The sequence below is a fragment of the Aegilops tauschii genome, chromosome 5 (assembly GCF_002575655.3).
Source record: "Aegilops tauschii subsp. strangulata cultivar AL8/78 chromosome 5, Aet v6.0, whole genome shotgun sequence".
Lineage (NCBI taxonomy): Eukaryota > Viridiplantae > Streptophyta > Magnoliopsida > Poales > Poaceae > Aegilops > Aegilops tauschii.
This window is the reverse complement of record NC_053039.3, coordinates 452,924,149-452,947,020: the sequence shown is the minus strand read 5'-3', so window position 1 is coordinate 452,947,020 and position 22,872 is coordinate 452,924,149. Positions and strand designations below refer to the sequence as shown.

Below are 22,872 nucleotides of genomic sequence, written 5' to 3'. Positions count from 1 at the left end.
CCCATGACAGGCACAAAAATGTCACCCATACCCGTTGCTAGTGGGCATGCCCACATCACCAGCATCGTAACACTTTGCACAACAACTTAGTAACAGTGGAACAACTGTAGTTTCCATTCCAATCAAGCAAAATTGAGAAAATCCCCGAGATTAATCAAGAATATCCACATAGTCAATTTTAAAAAGATAAACTGACATAGCAGTATAATTATATTGTACAAAAGAAATACATGGGAAGTGTTCCTGGGGCCAAATGACCGTGCTAATTTAGGGCTCACTGGACACCCTTGCCCATTTACCCAGGCATAAGATGACACCCACAAACACATGGAAAATGGGTAATTGGACCAGACTTCCATCCAACTCGTCTGCCCGAATGTCTGGAATAGTCTGGTGAAGTTGTCATGACAGTTCACCGAAACGTTGTTCACTCCTTGGACTGATTGGTGCGGCGACTGTCCTCAGAAACACAGAGAACCTTATTGCCTGATGGCCAAATGACACCACGTTGTGGAAAAACTTTAACCACCGGACCGACGCATTCATCCCGATCATAAAGGTCAGGATCGGTGTTGTCACGTGTGGCGATGCCTTCCTCGTTCGCTGGTTCCCCCCTTCTTTAAAAGGAACATGTAGGCCAGGTTTATATATTACGCTGAGACGTGGCAGTTGGTTGTCTTTGGGTGCCAACCGCACAACTGTTGTCTCGGATGGAACACACTTGCCCTTGGGAACCATCACATCATGTGGATCAACACATTCTCGCGTTTAAGGCCAGTTTTTGGCAATGCTCTCGTGATTAGTTGGTGATCTCCTTCAAAGATTGGGCGTGTACCCAACGTTAATGGTACAAAGTGGTTATGTAGACTTCTTAGGGCAAGTAACTTCTAGGATGCCCTGATGATTGATTGGTTCAATGATCGACGTCATACTCTTATTATGGTATTTGGTTAATTGTGCAACGTAGAATACTCAGTCAAGATATTCATAAATATTACATGGACTGGAACAAGACATTCGAATGCACATGACTGACGCGAATTATTCTGTAGATGGATGCAATTCTTTTTCCATGTACTCTTGAACATTCAAGTTCTTCCGGAAGTTGTGTCATACATTTCTAACATTAAATCTTTCTATATGCTCTTCAACACCACCCTACTTCCTAACAAATGATGCGGGAAACCCTCGGGTATAATGTTAACTCTACCATGTCTAAAATGGTCCCATGAGGTTGTCATGACATCTTTGTCACTGTCACCCTGTTATTCATCCTCCTAGTCGTGCTGTCGTTGTGTGTGCTCGACCAACCACCAACGATTTTGTCAGATGATAATTGGTGCCTTCACCATGGTCTTCTGAAGCACGTGGAGGTAAAACTAATTTCCTTTATGAGTGTCCAAGTCGACCTGGAAACAGTTAATCCTCAGTCAACTGTTAGTAGCCCTTGGATCAAAATTTTCCTTTTCTTTTCCAATTGCACGAATCGGACGTTTTGACCGAACATTGTGAGTGTTCAGTCGCCTTAGGAATAGTAAAACCCTTTTGAAAAATGACGTTTGGATTCATACCGCGCGCCGTGGTTTGACCAGCTGAGTTCACACCAACGACGCCGCTCTTACGTGGACAGCTGAAATGTCAACTCCAAGGTACTGTCAACTCGAACCAGAATTCAAAGCTTTGCATTTTTCAGTCGCCCCTTTCATTATCAATCTGACGTGAGTGCTGGATCCGGTCACCAATTTGTTAAGAAATTAACACTAACCCTTTGTTGCTTGTGAAGACCAAGCATCGATCCAGACTTTGCACTTTAACTAACAGCATGTCAGCATCAGCACCAGAAGTACTGAACAAGCTACGATTAGTACATTCTCCTTGCCAGAGCACGTACTGCAGAAGACTGCGGCCTGATCGATCCATGGATTGGCCAGCTCTCACCTGCTACACTGCGGCCCTGATCATTCTCTTCCTGCCGTTGCGGGCGTCCGACGATCGGCTTGTCCCAGGCGAGCGGCTCTTCCCTGGCACCACCATCATCTCCGATGACGGTACCTTTGCCTTGGGCTTCTTCAGCCCCTCCAACTCAACTCCGGCCAGCCTGTACTTGGGCATATGGTACAACGGCATACCGGAGCTCACTTTTGTGTGGGTCGCCAACAGGGAGACGTCGGTCACCAACAGCACTTCCTCTGTGCCGACACTCTCCCTCACCAACACCTCCAACCTCGTTCTCTCTGATGGTAGCAGCGGCCGTGTCGTTTGGACGACTGATGTGGCCGATGCCTCGAGCTCCGTTGCAGCAGCAGCGGTGCTTGAGAACACCGGCAACCTCGTCGTCCGGTCACTGAATGGCACCATGCTGTGGCAGAGCTTCGACCACCTCACCGACACGTTCCTTCCTGAAATGAAGATACGGATCAGCTATGCCACGCGCGGCACCGGCATCCGCCTGGTGTCCTGGAAGGGGCCCGACGACCCATCATCGGGGAGCTTCTCCTACGGAGGCGACCCGGACACGCTCCTCCAGTTATTCCTCTGGGATGGGGCGCGCCCGGTGGCCCGCAGAGGGCCATGGACGGGGTACCTGGTGAAAGGCGAGCACCGATACCAGCAGGTTAACGGCAGCTTGGCCGTCATCATCTACATGGCCATCGTCGACAACGAGGAGGAGATCTACACCACTTACACCGTATCTGCTGGCGCCCCACGCACCAGGTATGTGGTGACATACACTGGAGATTATCAGCTCCAGAGCTGGAGTAGCAGCTCCTCCTCATGGATTATCCTCGACAAATGGCCGTCCACTGAATGCAACCGGTATGGATTTTGTGGTCCGTACGGCTACTGTGACCAGACAGCGACGCCCATGCCATTGTGCAAATGCCTTGATGGCTTTGAGCCAGCAAGCACAGATGAGTGGGCAGCTGGTAGGTTCTCGGCAGGGTGCCGGCGAAAGAAGGCACTGCACGGATGCGGTGACGGCTTCTTGGCCTTGGAAGAGATGAAGGCACCAGATAGGTTCACAATTTCGGGCAGGAACATGAGCACATTGGAGGAGTGTGCATCGGAGTGCAGTCGCAACTGCTCCTGCGTGGCATATGCATTCGTCAACCTAGGCAATGGCAGGTCCGGAGGAGATGTGACGCGATGCTTATTGTGGGCGGGGGAGTTGATTGACACAGCAAAGTTTGGCCAAGGGCTTGGCAGCGTCACGCTATATCTCCGGCTTGCAGGCTTAGATGTAGCAGCTGGTACCAAATTTCCCCCTCTTTCTTGTTATCTTGTCTTTACTAATACACTTTCATGATTACATCAGTCAATTGCCTTTCTGATGGTATGTGCGCATTGCCCAGGTAAAAGGAGAAAGAGTACTGCATCAATGATTATACTGGCAATTTTGGGAACCGGAGTTGTGGTATTCCTATGCATTTTCGTGGCATGGCTAAAATTCAAAGGTACGTATACAGTTTTTTCTGATGTGGAAGAACCATATAAGTTTGTATACTATGATATTGTAATATCGGACTACAGAATCTTATAAAGTCACTCAGTACAGAAAACAATACCAAATAACCCCTTAGGTGGTTTCGAGTGTGACTTAGCCAATATGGCAATTTTTGCATGCAGGCAAGAACAGAAAATGGAGAAAACACAAGAAGCCTACATTTGATGGTATAAGTACCTCTTATGAACCAGGGGAAGGAGGCCTTCCGCATGATCATGAATTTCCATTTGTAAGTTTCGAGGAAATTTCTCTAGCAACAAACAATTTCTCCGAGACATGTATGATTGGACAGGGAGGATTTGGCAAGGTCTACAAGGTAACTTGATCCTTTGGTAAATTCCCATAGTTTATTCTAAAATCAGAAGTTGTTCATATGAAAACAAAGCAGGGTCTAAGTTTCCCATTAAACTCTTTAGGGATTATTAGGTGGGCAAGAAGTTGCTGTCAAGAGGCTAAGTAGTGATTCTCAACAAGGAACAAAGGAATTCAGGAATGAAGTAATTTTAATTGCCAAATTGCAACACAGAAACTTGGTTCGACTTCTCGGATGTTGTGGGGAGGGAGATGAAAAGTTGCTGATCTATGAGTATCTTCCTAACAAAAGCTTAGATGCTACCCTTTTTGGTACATATTTTAGTAACAACGCACAATTTCACAAAACAACCCAAAGCAAATTAATTCACGTTTATTTGATGTACAGATGATTCAAGGAGAATGATGTTGGATTGGACATCACGGTTTAATATAATCAAAGGGGTCGCTAGGGGACTTTTGTATCTCCACCAAGATTCAAGACTAACTATAATTCATAGGGATCTCAAAGCCGGAAATGTTTTGCTAGATGTGGAGATGAAACCGAAGATAGCAGACTTCGGTATGGCGAGGATCTTTGGCAATAACCAACAAGATGCAAGCACCCAACGTGTTGTGGGAACATAGTGAGTAACCTTTTCAGCTTCTATAGACCATGTAAACTTGCAATCAAGTTCTAATAATGTGAATGCAATGGTCACACAGTGGATACATGGCCCCAGAATATGCAATGGAAGGTGTCTTCTCCACCAAGTCTGATGTCTACAGCTTTGGTGTGCTAGTACTTGAGGTCGTGACTGGTATAAAAAGAAGCTCCAATAGTCACATCATGGGCTTCCCTAGCCTCATTGTGTACGTAAGTGCCGACAAGAGTTCTATGAAGTTCCAAATTTAGAAATAGATCAAGTTTTTGAAGATATTTTTGGATACTTTTCCTTGTTTCAGTCATGGAATATGTGGATGGAAGGAAAGACGGAGGAACTGGTCGACTCATATGCCATGGATACTTGTTCACTGGATGAAGTTTTGATTTGCATCCATGTAGCACTCCTGTGTGTCCAGGATAATCCAGATGACAGGCCACTCATGTCGTCCGTTGTGTTCATCCTAGAGAACGGAAGCAACACACTTCCATTCCCCACTTGCCCTGCCTACTTTACACGTCGACATGCAGAAATGGAGCAAATTAGAGATGATATCCAGAACTCCGGGACCAGTTTTACTCTCACTGAGATTGAGGGGAGATGAAATAACTATAATTTTATTTAGACATGTTGCAGCGCCTTTCCAAGAAAAACATCTTCCAATTGTTTTCCGGATGGTCAAGCTTCAGCTGTTTGGAAGTCATCATCTTCAAAAAAATATTGTATTTCATTTTGTTGCCTTGTTTATATGGAAAGAAAATAAAAATACTTAGATAATATCATGAACTTTCAAACTGACAACATAACAGCAAAAGGACTCAATGGATTAATTAGGTAGGGAGTTGCTTTCACTGACAACATAATATCATGAACTTTCAAACTGACAACATAACATTAGAATGCACATTTGTGTTTACCTTGAAGAGAGAAACCCACGTACTTGTTCATTCGGCCCACTGGTGACAGGTCTGCTCGTCAAATCCTGGAAGTTGGATGTGGTTTCTAATCTTCTATCCATCTTTTCCGCACGAGGGCGCCATTGCTGCACTGGGGAAGTTCATAAAGGAGCAACATCGCAATCGAAATTGATTAATGTCGGCATTTTCAGGCTGCAACGCACGACTATGCGCATGAGCACAAGGGGTTGTGCGGTTAGTGCCTTCACTGATGTTTATTGTACAATATTGATCTGCATATTTTTTTAGGTCGATCTCTATACTACTAAATTTCTTTTCTACTCCCTCCGTCCTATAATATAAGAGCATTTTTGACACTACACTAGTGTAAAAAACGCTCTTATATTATGAGACGGAGGGAGTATAATACATACTACAAACTAACTTGATTTATATGGAATTACCACATGAGCGGCAATTTTATTTAATCCTCGCTAATTTGTATGTAGCATGATGCACTGGTGCTTGAATTCAGATTTATTTTATCATAAATTTTGTGTGTGTGATGATGAAGCAAAATATAGTTTGTACTTTTGACGACCGAGTTGTTTAAGCTAAATCAATGAACAACTATGGACGAAATAGCACCAATCCTAATTCAACAAATGAGCACTCCTCAGCAAAAAAAAGAAGTTTAGGACAACAATATATTTGTTCTGTCTTTTTTTTTCTCCATGTCGTCTCTTCGCCCCACCCCCACCCCACCCTCCAATGTCTAAATCGTGGCTCCGCCCCTGAACCACCGGTCTGGTGGTCCATGTGTCTTCTTTTTGTAGATTATTGTTTCATCGGGAGGTGGCATAATACGTCTTTGGTGATTCTGTTAACATTCACTTTTCATGACTCTAATCTTCCGTAAGCATGCTAGAACGACGGGGTTGGACAAAGTTAGAGCGTGATATTTAGTGTATGACAAGCATTTTAGTGATGTGAATCTGCAGTTTCTGGGCTGATTTGACGAAGTAAGCATTAGGCAGAAAGGAGCCCACATTTCCATCCTAGTCAGCAGTGGGACAGATCGAATATGCAGAAGTGAACTAGCCACCCAGCCAGGTATCCACAGCATGATAGATGGAAGAGGAATGAACGGAGGAGGGAGAAAGATTTCTGTGGGATTTGGGGATTTCACCGGCGCGGGACGTTTTTATTTACCTGAAGAGCATTATGATTAGCTGCCTGTTCCCCTAAAAAAAGATTAGCTGTCTATTTGTTTTTGTAATGTTTCACGACTGATCTCAGCATGATAACATCTGCGAGTATTTTTCAAAATAGATTGTTAAATAATTAGGTGCATGACATAGTACAGGCTGACACGTTGCCTGTATAAAATATTAAAATATCGCAAAGATCACTTTGTGTATATATACTGTCACTGCTCCATTTGCATCCCAACTCCCAGTGTTGAAGTGTTGAAGTGTTGATAGACAAAAGCTATCCGTGTAGCTTAAAGTTTCAGTCACCAGTCTGACCAGTCAGCAGTGACGGTGGCATCCCAACTCCCAACGTGGAGAGCTGAGATGTCAACTCTCAGCTACCAGAATTACAAGAACTTTGCATTATTCTTTTTTTTGACCGGAACTGGCAGGAGCTCTGCCTTTTTCATTATAGGAGAGGGAAAACTGTACAAAGTTTCTAAGCAATAGAAACAGGATGAGGGGGGGGGGGGGGGGGGGGGGGGAAGCAGAGGGTAAAATTAGCCTGGGCTGCTAAACAGCCCCACTACTCAAAATGACCTACTCCTCCCATGCCTCCGAAAGGAGGCTAATGTCATCTCTAGCTCTAACAAGAACATCTGTTGACGGTTGCGCTGAATCCTTAAAGATCCTTCTGTTTCTCTCGAGCCAAATAAGCGATGTAAACTGCCGCCGTGCATTCGTCCAGTTGGCGTCCTTTTTTCTTTAGCTTTGCCACTCTGTTCCACCAAGCTGAGATAGATGAAGCATGCCGAGCAGCCTGGGATGCAAGCGGGAAGAAGGAGCTGGTCTTGAACCATATTTCTTTGGCAAAAGGGCAGTCAAGAATCAAGTGATGTGTGGATTCCAGCACTTGATCGCAACCAGCACACAAGTCATTGTGGTCCTAGTTTCTCGCTTGCAGTCGATCACTTTGCATTATTCAATCATGTCCTTCCGCAGTCCAACACTCGTGGATGCTGCTTAGTCAAATTAAGCATCGCTTGCTTGTAGACCAAGGACTAGTACAATTATGTACTTACTTATTCCCACTTAGCCTAGCAAGTTAGCTGGACCTTAATTAGCACTAAGATTTTAGCCTGACCGATCATGGATTGGCCGGCTCTCACCAGCTGCACCATGGTCATGATCCTTCTCTTCCTGCAGTTGATTGCTTCCGAGGACCGGCTTGTCCCCGGCAAGCCGCTCTCCCCGGAAGCCACCGTCGTCTCCAATGATGGTGGATTTGCCTTTGGCTTCTTCAACCCCTCCAATTCTACTCCGGTCAGTCTGTACCTAGGCATATGGTACAACGGCATCCCTGAGCTTACGTCGTGTGGGTCGCCAACCGAGAAACCCCGGCCACCGACACCTCTTCCTCTCCACCAACGTTCTCCCTCACCAACACCTCTAATCTGGTTCTCTCCGATGGTAATGGTGGCCGTCGTGTCCTTTGGACGACCAACGTGGCCACTGCCTTGGGATCATCTACCTCGATGGCAGTGCTTCTGAACACTGGCAATCTCGTCATTCGGTCGTCAAATGGCACCATGCTTTGGCAGAGCTTCGACCACCACACAGACACGGCTTGGGACACACTATAGGACGCGTAGCACCACCGAGCGTCTGGTATCATGGAAAGGCCCAAACGACCCCTCACAGGGGCGCTTCTCCTATGGCAGCGACCCGAACAGGTCGCTCCAAATATTCCTGTGGGATGGGGAACAACCAGTTTCTCGCAGCGCCCCCTGGGCAGGGTACCTAGTGATGAGCCTACGCCAACAACAGCTAGGGGGTGTCACGAACGTCAGCGATCTTATCATCTACCTGGCCTTCGTCGACAATGACGATGAAACATATGTCACTTACAGTCTCTCCGAAGGCACACCGCGCACCAGGTTTGTGCTAACCTACTATGGTGAGTATGAGCTCCAAAGCTGGAGCAACAGGTCGTCAACATGGGTTATCCTTTGGAAGTTTCCATCTGCTGAGTGCAACCGTTACAGTTACTGCGGTCCGTATGGCTACTGTGACGAGATGGTTGCGGCACTCACCGTGCCAACATGCAAATGCCTCGATGGCTTTGAGCCGACTAATACAAAGGAGTGGACCAGCGGCAACTTCTCGGCAGGGTGCCGGCGGAAGGAGGCACTGCAAGGGTGTGGTGACGGTTTCGTGGCCTTGTCGGGGATGAAGTCACCTGACAGGTTTCTGTTTATAGGTTTAGGGTTTAGGGTTAAGTTTGAGGAGTGCGTGGAGGAGTGCAGCCGCAATTGCTCCTGTGTGGCATACGCGTTTGCCAACCTAAGCAGCAGCAGGTCTGGAGGAGATGTGACGAGGTGCTTGGTGTGGGAGGAGGAGTTAGTTGACACAGGAAAGGTGGGGGAGCTCGGCGGTGAGACTCTCTATCTCCGGCGTGCAAGCATGGATACAACAACTGGTACCAGTTCTCAATTTCTCCCTCTTATTCCTATTGGTTTTTTCATTTCTCTCTTTCTATGACTTGTTTAGTTTTCAATAACAAGCTTCTAGCTCTATCATTCACTGTGACCATTGCTTCATTCACTGTGACCATTGCTTTGTCGCTAGAAATAGTCATTTCTCGGTCCATACTAATATCCTTCCGATGAAGATCTTCTTGTCCCTTTCGTACTTCATATGATGTTAAAATTCAATGGCTGTTAGCGATGACTTAGAACAAGTTATTTCTTAGTCAACTAAGAAATAGTTAAATCATATTTTCTTGTATATGTATTTGTTGGACAGGTAAAAGAATAAAGAGCAATGCAGCGAGGATTGTGCTGCCAATTTTAGGCTGTAGTGTTCTGGTACTCGTATGCATCTCCCTAGCATGGTTAAAATTCAGAGGTATGTTTAGTATACTCTGCTTAGCAAAATGTTATATTTGACCAGATTATGAGAGAGTACATTTTCCCGGCCGAACTTGGACTATGTCATCTACTACCACAATATATCCTTAGATTATAAAATCTTCAAAATCTGTCGAATATATAAAACGAGATCAAATAAATTTTAGATAGTTTAGAGCACGGTTCAGCTACTGTTTGGAGTGATCTAATGATAAAATGTAATCTAGTAGTAGATAATATGGATTCCACATGTTAGATAAATCACATTGTCGTCTTGCCGCTTTCCATATTCAGGCTGGGGGTTTCAACCTCCTTTTCTAATAAAGGGTGATACTGCTTGTTAAAGAGGTTAAAAACAAGAGAAACATCTTGTCACACAGCTGTGTTGACACTATGGCTGTGTCTGGTTTTTGTTCCAAGGGAGTGGGTGGGTGGGTGGGGGGACTATGTAGACGCGCCTCCTGGATTATTTCCTCTAATTCCATGAGTTTGCAAATTAGGGAAAACTATGCATACCTCAATAGTTATATGAGGTAAAATATAACTATATTATTTCTTATTATCGTGTTGTGCTAATTAGAGGGGAAGTGACTTTTAACATTATGGGAGCAGGAAAGAACAAAAATTGGAGAAATCCAAATAAGATAAGATTGGATGGTATGGGTATCTCTGACGAATGTGAAGAAGAAAACCCTCCCTATGATCAAGCATTTCCATTCGTAAAACTAGAAGAAATTTCCCTCACAACCCAAGATTTCTCTGAAACCTGCATGATTGGAAAGGGAGGTTTTGGTAAAGTTTACAAGGTAACTCTATGCTCTTTCCTAATATTCATTCTAGTCACGAGAGCTAATTTTTTCATATAGCAAATTGAAATCTAAGATTCCATTACATTTCTCTAGGGAGTGTTAGGTGGTCAAGAAGTTGCAATCAAGAGACTAAGTAGAGATTCTCGACAAGGAACAACAGAATTTATGAATGAAGTGATTCTAATTGCCAAATTGCAACATAGAAACTTGGTTCGACTTCTTGGATGTTGCAGCGAGGGAGATGAAAAACTCCTGATATACGAGTATCTACCTAATAAGAGCTTAGATGCTACCCTTTTTGGTACATATTCTAATAACAAACCGTCATTTCTAATTCAACTCAAAACATTTTTATTACATTTGTTTCTTCTCTTAGATGAGTCAAGAAAACTGATGTTGGACTGGGCGACAAGATTCCGTATAATCAAAGGGATTGCAAGGGGACTTCTATATCTTCACGAAGACTCGAGGTTCACCATAATTCATAGAGATCTGAAAGCTGGAAATGTTCTGCTCGATGCAAATTTGAAACCCAAGATAGCTGATTTTGGTATGGCGAGGATCTTTGGCGATAATGAGGAAAATGCAAATACCCAACGCATTGTTGGAACATAGTGAGTACCCACTAAAAAACTCATATTAATTTTTCAATAAATTCAATCTTACACTTGAAATGATCAAAATAGTGGCTACATGGCTCCTGAGTATGCAATGGAAGGAGTCTTCTCTACCAAGTCCGACGTGCACAGTTTCGGCGTGTTACTACTGGAGGTTGTAACTGGTATAAGGAGAAACTCCATTAGTCAAACCATGGGATTCCCTAGCCTCACAGTTTACATGAGTACACACGACTTCCTTTAACTTTCATTTCCAGAAGTGCATCAAATATCTGAAGCACCTTTTGACACAGACATTTTAAATTGATATGATCGATATTCTTGGTTATTTCAGTCATGGAATATGTGGAAGGAAGACAAGACTGAGGAGCTGCCTGACTCATCCATCATAGATACTTCACCTGATGAAGTTTTGCTTTGCGTCCATGTAGCGCTATTGTGCGTCCAAGAGAACCCTGACGATAGGCCGCTCATGTCATCTGTGGTGTTTGTCCTAGAGAACGGAAGCACCACACTTACAGCCCCCAATCGCCCTGCCTGCTTTGCGCGACGAAGTGCTGAAATGGATCAAATCAGAAATGATATTCAAACTTCCTTGAACAGTTTTACTCTTACTGAGATAGAGGGCAGATGAAATAAATCCTATTTTTAGACTCATCAAACTGCTCTCGAAGGAAAAATATATGAATTTAGCACTAGTGTAAAATGTATGGCTCAACAAAATAGTGATGCCATTCTGTAAAAAAGAACAGAAAATAGTGATGTTTCATGTGTTGCCTAGTAGTCGTTATCTTTTAATATGTTTTCTCTTCCGTTTTTTGTCTGCATGACAGTCTCATTTATCGAAAAAGGCTTTCGCCCCGCTTTGTATGTAAAGCAATGATCAATAGTACCCGATACAAACACACACTTTCACAACACACACGCGCGCGCGCGCACACACCCAAGGCAGGATACATAGGCGCTGAGCACAGCAACACAATCCCTAGCACCACAAGAGCAGCCGGGGCTTCCACCGTGAACACGCCACCGCGAAGATGTGAAACCGCATATGACGAACCGTGGGCTCCAAGGCGGCGCCTTCAGGAAGGATACGACACCGGAGCGCCGCCACCGCCCGGTCCGAGGATAAGAGTTTCCCGTGGAGCAACACGACGGGCAATGAGAGCCGCGATGACGCCTTTAAGAAGGTCCGTCCGAAGATAGAGCAGATTTTCACCCCGGCCAATAGTCACTGCCACCGAACGCCACACCCCGGCTACCACGCCGCCCACATGGCCGTGGCAACTGGGCAGCACCGAGGCAGGGGCTCTGCCCATGAGCATCGCGCCACCACCACCAGGGCCGCCGCCCCCGGTATCCAAGACCTTGACACCAAGTCACCCGAGATCCGCCACTACCCCAACCGAAGAGACCTCGACAGTCTCATTTACAAAAAATATATATTAAAATACTGCTTAAATGAGGAGGGACTTTGAAGAAAAACACTTCAATGAAGGTGACCTTTATATTGGATACAAGTGATTAGGTGGTTAGATGAGGAAGATAAATACTCCCTGTGTCCAATATAAGTGTTGCTGATTCGGTATAACTTTAGTACTAAGTCAGCGTCACTGTTTTTAGGACGGAGGGAGTACCAAACTACGCATCGTGACATTTACAGCGGAAGCACGCATTGCCGTTTACTCGTAAATTGTATCTAGGTCTGACTACTCCATGTATAGTTTAATGTTTCAGTCACTAGCCAGCCTAGTCAACAGTTACTGTGGCATCCCAACTCTGACGCGGAAAGCCACAATGTCAACTCCGATACACTCTCAAGTTGTCTCAAGACTCAACTATACTCTGAAGCAATTTTCCATTATTCCAAATACGAGTAGGCCTCATTCGCCAAAGCATTTTTTGAATGTAAACCACCGAGGCTTGATGCAAGTGCTCCCAATTTAAAAAGGTAAAAGGACAAAGAGCAATGCAACGAGGATTATGTTGCCAATTTTAGGAGGCAGTTTTCTGGTACTCATATGCATATTCCTTGGAGCTCAAAGGTATGTTTCGTCAATCGTAGTAGTTGCAACTTCCCATCCTCAATCAATTGCCAATTATTGCCATGGTGGCAGACGTGCAACATTTATAGGGTTCAAATGGAACTTTTTCTTTCTTGTCTTCCCCGCAACCACAATCTCCTACCTCTCCGTCCTCCCTTCCCCTCGCTGCTAAATCCCGACACTAGTTGACGAAGGCAACGGTGGAGGGATCTCTACTCCGGTAGCCTTCGGCAGCGAGATGCTATCTATAAGCAATGACTTGAGGTAGAGGGTATGGCTGCGCAGCGGTGGCGGTGCTGTTTTTGACCGAGCCGATGATATTCAGTGGTGAGGCACCAGTGGCCGCAATCCCATCTGCAGGTACGCGGGCGGCAACGACAACCATCTGCATCCCAATAAGGCGGTCCTCCGCTTGGGCGCAGGATGGTGTCATTGTCCTATGCTGCTAGGCGGTTGTCGCAACAGGCTGGAGTCTTCGACCTTCAGATTCGACTCCAATGACAAGTATGCTTTTCCGATGCCACCACAGACGGGGTAGTAGGATAGTGTGGGACTGTCCGAGTGTCCCCAGTTGGAATTTTGATGGTGCTGATGACCTTCCTCTGTCGCCATCTTTTGTCGCATGTGCGACGACGACCTTCGTCGTTTCGGAGCTTTGGTGGCAACTGGAACTTGTTGCAGTTTGATTGCCTTCTTATGCGGGCATGGTCTTCACTTGCGTGGCACCTCATGTTAGGACCATGCTACGCATGTAGCTACCGGTACCGCAGAAAGAGGTGGCAATAACACATGATGACTTTGGTTTTCGTGGTGCTTCTCGAGTAACCGGTCTAGAGCTCTCGGGGGAAAACCCAAGGTCTGACCCTGACTGGTTAAACATGGCAATGGCGTAGTTTTTTCGTCATTTCCTTGTTGAAGGCATCGGTTGGATTTGCTCAAACCTTATCTTCAGGGTGAAAACCCATGATTTGACCTTTGGTGGTTGGATCCGGCGACAATAACGCTTGATAGTTATTTCCTTCCTAGAGGCATTGCTACCTGAGAACCTTTCTCGTTGTCTTTATGATTTCAAAAGAGGGTTGGTAAGGACGGTCGTTGTTCTAATTCGTCGATCGTTGTTTTGACCGCTTCAGAGTTTTTTCCCTACTCTTTTTCCTCTGCGTCGGCAGAGCTTCGGTCTCTTATGACTTTGCTCTTTTCCGGCGTGATTTTGTGTGTTTATGTTAGTGTTGATTGTGTGCATCTTAATTATGAAGAGGTTGGGTGTGTTCTCATTGTATTTGTATCCCCTTGATAATTCATTTTGTGTCATTAAAATCCACCCTTTATAAAAAAATGGTCTACTGTATACTAATTTGACGGGAAATTAATAACAATGTGGGAGCAGGCAAGAACATAAAATGGAGAAAGCACAAAAAGGTTAGATTGGATGACATGTGTATGTTGGATAAAAACCATCCCCTGGTCAAGAATTCATGTTTGTTATATTAGAAGAAATTGCCTTTCAGCCTTTGTAACCCGCAATTTCTCCGAAACATGCATGATTGGTAGGCTTGAAATCATCCAATGTAAACACATTTAGTTTCTTCTAAATAGGGCGAAATAATTTGTTCATTTAATAAACTCAAATATTAGTACCATTATGTTCTTATACGGAATACTAGGTGGTCAAGAAGTTGTCGGGAAGAGACTAAGTGCAGAATCACAACAAGGCACAATAGAATGAAGTAATTGTACTTGCCAAATTGCAACATAGAAACCTGGTTCGACTTGTTGGGTGTTGTGGGGAGGAAACTCTTGATATATGAAGTATATGCCTAAAAAGAGCTTGTATGCTATGTTTTTGGGGTACATATTCTTAGAACGCACCATGGTTTTTGAAGAAACTCAAAAACATTTTTGCTTATATTCGTTTTTGTATATCAAAAATATATTATTGGATTGGCTAAAATGGATTAGTATAATTAAAGTGGTCGCAAGGTGACTTTTGTATCTTCACAAAGATTCAAGGTTGGCCATAACCGATAAGGATCTCAAAGCCAGAAATATTTTGTTAGACGCAAATATGAAACCCAAGATAGCTGATTTCGATATGGCGAGAACCTTTGGTGAAACCTACAAAATGCAAATACCCAACGCGTTGTGGAACATAATGAGTAACCTCGTGAACAACTAGCTCATTCTAACCTGTGACCAAATTTAACTCTATTCTCTAACTCTTTATATATGAATTTTCAACTAGTGTCTATATGGCCCCTGAGAATGGAAAGGAAGGCGTCTTCTCTACTAAGTCTGACGTCTACATCTTTGGCGTGTTACTACTAGAGATCGTAACTGGTATAAGGAGAAACTCCAACAATCAAACCTTGAGTGTTCATAGCCTCTCAATTTATGTGAGTTCACTCAAGGTTTCTCTGAACTGTCAATTTATAATAATATCAAGATTTCCACGAAATTTTCCTTTTGGCAACTTAATCAAAAAACCATACCTACCATGTTTTTGATTGTCCCATACAAGGTATATGTGGAAGGAAGAAAAGGCAGAAGAATTGGCCGACTCATCTATCATGGATACTTGTTCACCAGTCGAAGTTTTGCTTTGCATTCATGTGTGTCCAAGAAAACCCAGATGACATACCAGCCATGTGAATGGTCATGTTTGTCTGGGAGAGTGGAAAAAGCACCACACTTCCACCTCCCAACCGCCCTGCCAACTTTATACAACGAATCACATAAATAGAGAAATTGGAGTCGATATTCAAAACTCCGTCAACAGTCTTACTCTTACGTAGATACTAGGGCAATAAAAAATTGTGGTAAGTCATATATATAATTAAAACCTTTTTTCTTTAAGAAACAAAAAGGCCATGCATCATTTGGTTCGAGGTCTTTATCTTCCAATCTTTTTATTCCTTTTATGGTTGGCGTTGCTTACTATGTCAATTTAGTAGTAAGTATGATCTTTAACCAAGAATATAACCATCGACAGATCCCAATGAGTTGAGTAAGTGGTGATGTACTTTCCTCACTCTTAGACTACACACAGTAAGAGTAACATACGTGGTAACATCACACGTATCACTACAACACAAATAGTAATTGGAGGCGTTTTTTTAAGGGCATTTTCTAAAACGCCTTAGATTAGCTTACTTAGAGGCGTTCTTGAAAAATGCCTTCAAAAGTCCCATGCTAGCAGGGCACTTACGAAGAATGCCTCCAAACAGTGGAATCTGAGGCGTTCTGCAAAACGCTAATACATATTTAAAGGCATTTTTCTAAAACGCTGTAAATGTTGAAACATATAGAGGGCGTTTCTAAAAACTGCCGCCACGATTTGAAGGCGTTCTGCAGCAAAACGCCTCGTAATCTCAGTCAAAATCGCAACACGGAGGCTTTCCGCACTTGCAAGTTGCAACCCACTTAGATAAATATAAAAATACACACAGCCAGCTTATGGAATCAACGGAACAGAGTGGTGGATTGGTTGGCTTGGTGTTTGGTGGTCGCACAAGTATCAACTTTCAGGTTCGAATCTCGTCCATGGCGTGTTAATTTTTTTGCCTGAGCTGAAATTTGTCCCGTTTAAATTATCACAGAAATCAGAAAGATCTGCGTGTAGAGGAATTAGTCTGTCTCATTCGTGGTTTTTTTTTGAAGGTAGTCTCATTCGTGGTTAACCAAAGGTTCGTTCATGCGGGCCTGACGGGCCAAGTCTGCGTGGCCAGCAAGTGCGATTGGCAGGAAATGGACCTTTGTTGGCCTTGTTTTCACAATTTCCTGCCAGTGCACCTTTGGAGGCATTTTTGAGAAGCGCCTTAAAAGGTCTGAGCATCGAAGGCTTTATGATATTATGGCACAGTGTCGGACAAAATTAGGGCGTGACATTCGACGTATTGAGTTCAGATAAGCACGCTGACTTGTCTGAACACTGAAGAGCACGCGTTCTTCTGCAGCTAGCTGCTAGTCTAAGATGCTAGTAAATTAAGCATAAACACCATGACACGCTTCCCAGCAGCAAGTGCATGTCCGAACGAGAAACCATCATGCCCAGAGAAGAAATCAACTGCGGTTGTTGGCCGTAATAAAAAAAGCAGGTAAAAGATTGGGAAGCAGAACATGTAACAGTCAAACTCAAAACTCAACGGACAGACTTGATCCTTACAGTTCTATAGGGAAGACAGGTCAGTTATATCAATCTTGCATGCAAGAAAATATATTCGGTAAAACAACACTTTATAACAAACAACACATCGATTAGCTCAACAAAAAAAATGCATACGTCTGTGTTAGTTACACTCCATTTGTAGCCATCGATCGTTCATGCTGCTAAGTTTTTCTTCTGAAACTATCTGGAGTGTTTAATGTTTTCATCCATGAGACTAGTAAGAGAATATTTAGTTTGCACATTAAGACGGTACGAAACTCAGTCTGAGAATGGAAGCACCTTTCCGTTGGTACGTACTAATACACTATAGGTTTGACCAGTGACTTTGAAATCCTGCGATCCAACCGCGCCAGAGCTGGGCCAGGTCAGTATAGTATCTTAATGTTAGTATCTCACCCACCGGGGATCCAACACTAGATTTGACGCGCATTCGGTGTGTCTTTCCATTACGGATTTTCCATTAGTGCGAGGCAATGAGGGTAGTGACGGAAAAAAAAAATCTAGCTATCTAGTCAGCAGTGATGGTTGCATGCATCCCAACTCCGAGGTGGACAGCTGAAATATAAACTCCAACACATAATATGGGACCAACTCCTCCAGAATTAATTGTGCAACTTTGTATTATTCAATCATCTGCTTCCGTGATGGAACATTCACGGATCGTTCGTCAAACCATTTTGTTACTTTGTAGACGAAGGTTCGACGCAAGTGCTTTTGTCCATTGAGCAGCATTGATATATAGCTTGTAGCTTAGGTACAGCTTAGTAACTAAGATTTTAGCCTGACGGGTCGATGGATTCGCTGGCTTTGGGCTGCTGCACCGCGGCCTTCATCATTCTGTTCCTGCCTTTGAGCGCTTCCGATGATCGGCTTGTCCCTGGCAAGCCGTTGGCCCTCGGCAACACCATCGTTTCTGACGACGGCGTGTTCGCCTTGGGCTTCTTCAACCCCTCCAACTCCACTCCAGCCAAGCTGTACCTTGGCATATGGTACAACAATATCCCTGAGCTCACAGTTGTGTGGGTTGCCAACCGTGAAACCCCAATCACCAACAGCTCTTCCTATGCACTTATGCTCTCTCTCACCAACGCCCTCAATCTCATTATCTTGGAAGGTAATAATGGTGGTCGTGTCCTTTGGACGACGGCCAACGTGACCACTTCCCCGGCAGGATCGTCTACCCCGACGGCAGTGCTTCTGAACAGCGGCAACCTCGTCATCCGGTCGTCAAATGGCTCCACAGTGTGGCAGAGCTTCGATCACCAGACAGACACGCTCCTCCCAGGGATGAAGATCCGGATCAAATACAACACGGGCGGTACTGGCGATCGTCTGGCATCGTGGAAGGGCCCCGGAGACCCCTCGCCGGGGCGCTTCTCCTATGGTGTTGACTCGGACACGCCCCTCGAAGCATTCCTATGGGATGGGGGGATCGTGGTATCCCGTAGTTCCCCATGGACGGGGTACCACGTGAAGAGCTTTAAGCAACAACAACTAGAGGTGGCCATGAACGGGAGTGATGTTATCATGTATGTATCGTTCGTCGACAACGGCGATGAGATCTATGCCACATATAGCCTCTCTAACGGCGCCCCGCCCGTAAGGTCAGTGTTGAAATATTCTGGTCAGTATCAAACTGAGATCTGGAGTAGCAACTTGTCGGTGTGGGTAGTTCTAATGAAGTGGCCATCTGCTGAATGCAATCTCTATGGTTATTGTGGCCCATATGGCTACTGCGACGAGACAGTGGCACCAATCCCAACTTGCAAGTGCCTAGACGGCTTCGAGCCATCAAACAAGGAGGAGTGGACCCGTGGCAAGTTCTTGGCGGGGTGCCGGCAGAAGGATCTGTTGCAAGGGTGCAGCGATAGCTTCTTGGCCTTGTCGAGGATGAAGTCACCAGACAAATTTATGCTCGTCGGAGGGGGCAGAAGTACATCTGAGGAGTGTGCGGCAGAGTGCAGACGCAACTGCTCCTGTGTGGGGTACGTGTATCGCAATGTCAGTAGCGGTGGGTTCAGAAGAGACGCGACGATGTGCTTGGTGTGGGCTGGGGATTTGATTGACACCGGAAAGATAGGCACAGAAATCGGTGGAGAGACACTCTATTTCCGACTTGCAGGTATAAATGCAGCAGGGTGGTAACAAACTACTGTTAATTTCTACTGTTAATTTTGTCTTTGCTAACATACTTCTAGGTGTAACTTGTATCTTCCATATTTCTTATGGTCTATGTACTTCTGACGCAGCTAAAAGAAGAAAGAGGTATGCAATCAGGATTGTGCTCCCAGTTCTAAGCAGTGGTTTTCTCGTACTCGTCTGCATATCGGTTGTCTGGTTAAAATGCAAAGGTATGTTTACTTTCTTTTTTTGCGGGCAAATGTTTAGTTAAATATCCTTACAAAAATGCTATAGTCGTTGATGGCCTTATGAGAAAGTGCGTTGAACTACATAAACTGGGAATTCATCATCCACTATCACAATATATACCCCTGGTTTCAAATATCCCTAATCCGCTTGAATATGTAAACTAGAGCAGATACATTTTTTAGATGTGTTATATATATATATATATATATATATATATATATATATATATATATATATATATATATATATATATATATATATAGTTTGGGACACCTAGGTGCCTGGGCACCTAGGGCTGTTATGGTAAGTCATATTCATTAATTAGTGCATGCCATACAATTGACAAAATAATGGCTTTCCATATTTTGTTTGCATGCACTAGTATCCTAAATGGTCAATGATTTCTTTCGAAAACAAAAATAATCTGAACACTCGTACTTGGGTGTGTATATACGTACATGTACCCAAGATATATCCACGTGTACATGTTATTTGACCATGATACCAGTTAGTGGGTATTATACCTAACGAAAATATATATGCGTTGTTTTATACACAATGAAAATATATACATAAGTGTCAAAAATATACACATAAATGTCATAGTTTTTAATAAGTACGTGCTGGTGTTATATTCAATAGAAATATACACATACATATACATACCTCGATGTGAATATACACATGAATATACATACCTCGATGTTAGTATACTCATGAATATGTACGCGTTGGTGTTCTACCCAGTGAAAATATTCATATCAATATATATAACTCGATGCAAATTTTATTTGTATATACCCATAAATTTCACATCTGTTAATAAGTGGTACATGTATCTGAGATACCCACATGTATATTTTATTAGACCGTGATACCAGTTGTGAGTATTATACCTAATAAAAAATGCAAGTGTTGATGTTATTCCAATTGAAAATATGTACGCGTTGGTGTTATACCCAATAAAAATATGTACGTGTTGGTGTACGTGCTAAAAATGGTGCGTAGTATTTTTCTAATTAATTATCTTGCATCTACCATACATGCCAAAAAGTATGATAAATAATTCATTACAATTTCCTATCAAGAAGGGACAAATAATGACACGTATTAATTAGACAACCGTTATAACTTTCCATAGTTGCAACGCCATGCAAACAAATAGGAAAGTAGTAATGCAGGTATGCATGCAAAATTTAAACACATCTTATCGACGAAAACTAGTATGATCCAACGACATCTAGGCAAGGAGCCTGGGCACCTAGGTGTCCCAAACTGTTGTCCTAGAGTCTACACAATAGTATAACGATAATGGGCAATCTACTAACAACTAATATGGATTCCATGTGTGCTAGAGTCTACACAATAGTATCAACAATTCAAATGATCAACAATAAAGGTTTCTTTCTTATGCCTATGGTTTTCTTATTGGAAGGGTAATGACTATTACATTGTCAGAGCAGGCAAGAACAAAAAATGGAGAATGCACAAGAATATAAGGTTGGGTGGTATGAGTGCCTCTAATGAAACCAGGGAAGACAACCCTCCTCATGATCAAGATTTTCCATTCGTAAGATTAGAAGAAATTGTCCTCGCAACCCACAATTTCTCTGAAGCATGTAAGATTGGACAAGGAGGATTTGGCAAAGTCTACAAGGTATCTTGTTCAATATCCAGTTCAAGTTATTCTTTTGAAATTAGGACAATTGTTTTTTTTTTTCATATGTAAATCTCGAGTCTATTTTTCTCTAGGGACTATTAGGTGGTCAAGAAGTCGCAGTCAAGAGGCTAAGTAAAGATTCTCAACAAGGAACAAAAGAATTCAAGAACGAAGTAATTTTAATTGCAAAATTGCAACATCGAAACTTGGTTCGACTTCTTGGTTGTTGTGGTGAAGGAGATGAAAAGCTCTTGATATATGAGTATCTGCCTAATAAAAGCTTAGATGCTACCCTTTTTGGTACATATTGGAGTAGCAAACCATATTTTTCTCATACAACTCAACAATTTGTTTCTTACATTTGTTTCTTTTTTAGATGACTCAAGAAAATTGTTGTTAGATTGGACAACACGGTTTAATATAATCAAAGGGGTAGCAAGGGGGCTATTGTATCTTCATGAAGACTCAAGGTTCACAATAATTCATAGGGACCTGAAAGCTGGGAATATTTTGTTGGATGCACATATGAAACCCAAGATAGCTGATTTTGGTATGGCGAAGATCTTTGGTGATAACCAGCAAAATGCAAATACTCAACGCGTAGTTGGAACATAGTGAGTATTCATTGAAAAAGGCATATTAATAAGTTGATATCACGTTAGATAATGCAATGTTTTTGGTATGATCAAGCAGTGGCTACATGGCTCCTGAGTATGCAATGGAAGGTGTCTTCTCTACCAAATCTGATGTCTACAGCTTTGGGGTGTTACTACTAGAGGTTGTAACTGGTATAAGGAGAAATTCTGATTGTGAAACCATGGGATTTCCTAGCCTCACAGTCTATGTGAGTACACACAAGACTTCTATCAAGTTTCATTTCTAAAAATGCATCAAATTTGCAAAGCTATTTTTTTAGTTGAGATATAAAACGAATGCTGATCTGATGTTCTTGCTTGTTTTAGTCATGGAATAAGTGGAATGAAGAGAAGACTGAGGAACTGCCAGACTCATCTATAATAGATACTTCACCAGACGAAGTTTTGCTTTGCGTCCATGTTGCACTCCTATGCGTCCAGGAGAACCCAAATGATAGGCCATGCATGTCATCTGTTGTGTTCGTGCTAGAGAATGGAAGCACCACACTTACAACCCCCAATCGTCCTGCCTACTTTGCGCGACGAAGTGCTGAACTGGATCAAATAAGAAATATTCAGACTTCTGTCAACAGTTATACTTTTACCGAGATAGAGGGGCGATGAAATAATAATTTTGTATTTTTTGATGTACTTAACACTGTTGTAAATTGTCTGGCTCACAAAATAGTGATGTCAGTTTTTAAAGAAGACAAAATAGTGATGTATCATGTGTTGTTCAGATGTCATGATCTTTGAATGTGTTTTCTATTCTGTTTCTGGCTCAATAGCAGTCTCAGTTAAAAATAATACTTTTTTTGAAACGGAGGCAAAAGCTTTGCCTCATCTATTAAATAAGCGAGAATAGAGTTTGTTACAAGTAACCCGAATACACGACATGAGATTACTCTCGCAAAATGATGGACCCTAATTTCTTTGCACCGGCGATGACCCAAAGGTTGGCCTTGGTCTCGATGGAGGCAAGCAATATAGTCGGTGGTGCGCTCTTGTGCTTGAAGACTCTTGAATTTCGCTCGTTCCAGATAGTCCATGAAAGAAGCATGATTAGGGACGCCTTAGCTTGGCGGTTTGGCGTGTCTTTGTCACAGGTACTT

The 22,872-nt window shown here is 43.3% G+C and overlaps 2 protein-coding genes and 1 pseudogene across 2 annotated transcripts; all 3 read left to right on the top strand.

Annotated features, from left to right (window-relative positions):
* The first annotated feature begins 1,048 nt into the window (after nucleotides 1-1,048).
* Nucleotides 1,049-5,158, top strand: LOC123494205 (G-type lectin S-receptor-like serine/threonine-protein kinase B120). Its single transcript, XM_045229125.2, has 7 exons — nucleotides 1,049-3,251; nucleotides 3,354-3,455; nucleotides 3,628-3,821; nucleotides 3,922-4,129; nucleotides 4,206-4,443; nucleotides 4,523-4,673; nucleotides 4,763-5,158. Exons 1-7 carry the CDS (start codon nucleotides 1,823-1,825, stop codon nucleotides 5,063-5,065), a joined length of 2,625 nt encoding a protein of 874 aa, XP_045085060.1. The 5' UTR covers nucleotides 1,049-1,822; the 3' UTR covers nucleotides 5,066-5,158.
* Nucleotides 5,159-7,446: 2,288 nt separating this feature from the next.
* On the top strand, nucleotides 7,447-11,508 carry LOC109754690 (G-type lectin S-receptor-like serine/threonine-protein kinase At1g11300; annotated as a pseudogene).
* A 6,379-nt stretch (nucleotides 11,509-17,887) lies between these two features.
* LOC109754669 (G-type lectin S-receptor-like serine/threonine-protein kinase At1g11300) lies at nucleotides 17,888-22,384 on the top strand. The gene is made up of 7 exons (XM_073498563.1): nucleotides 17,888-19,217; nucleotides 19,345-19,446; nucleotides 20,929-21,122; nucleotides 21,218-21,425; nucleotides 21,502-21,739; nucleotides 21,819-21,969; nucleotides 22,088-22,384. The coding sequence occupies exons 1-7, from the start codon at nucleotides 17,888-17,890 to the stop codon at nucleotides 22,382-22,384; spliced, it is 2,520 nt and encodes an 839-aa protein (XP_073354664.1).
* Nucleotides 22,385-22,872: the final 488 nt, after the last annotated feature.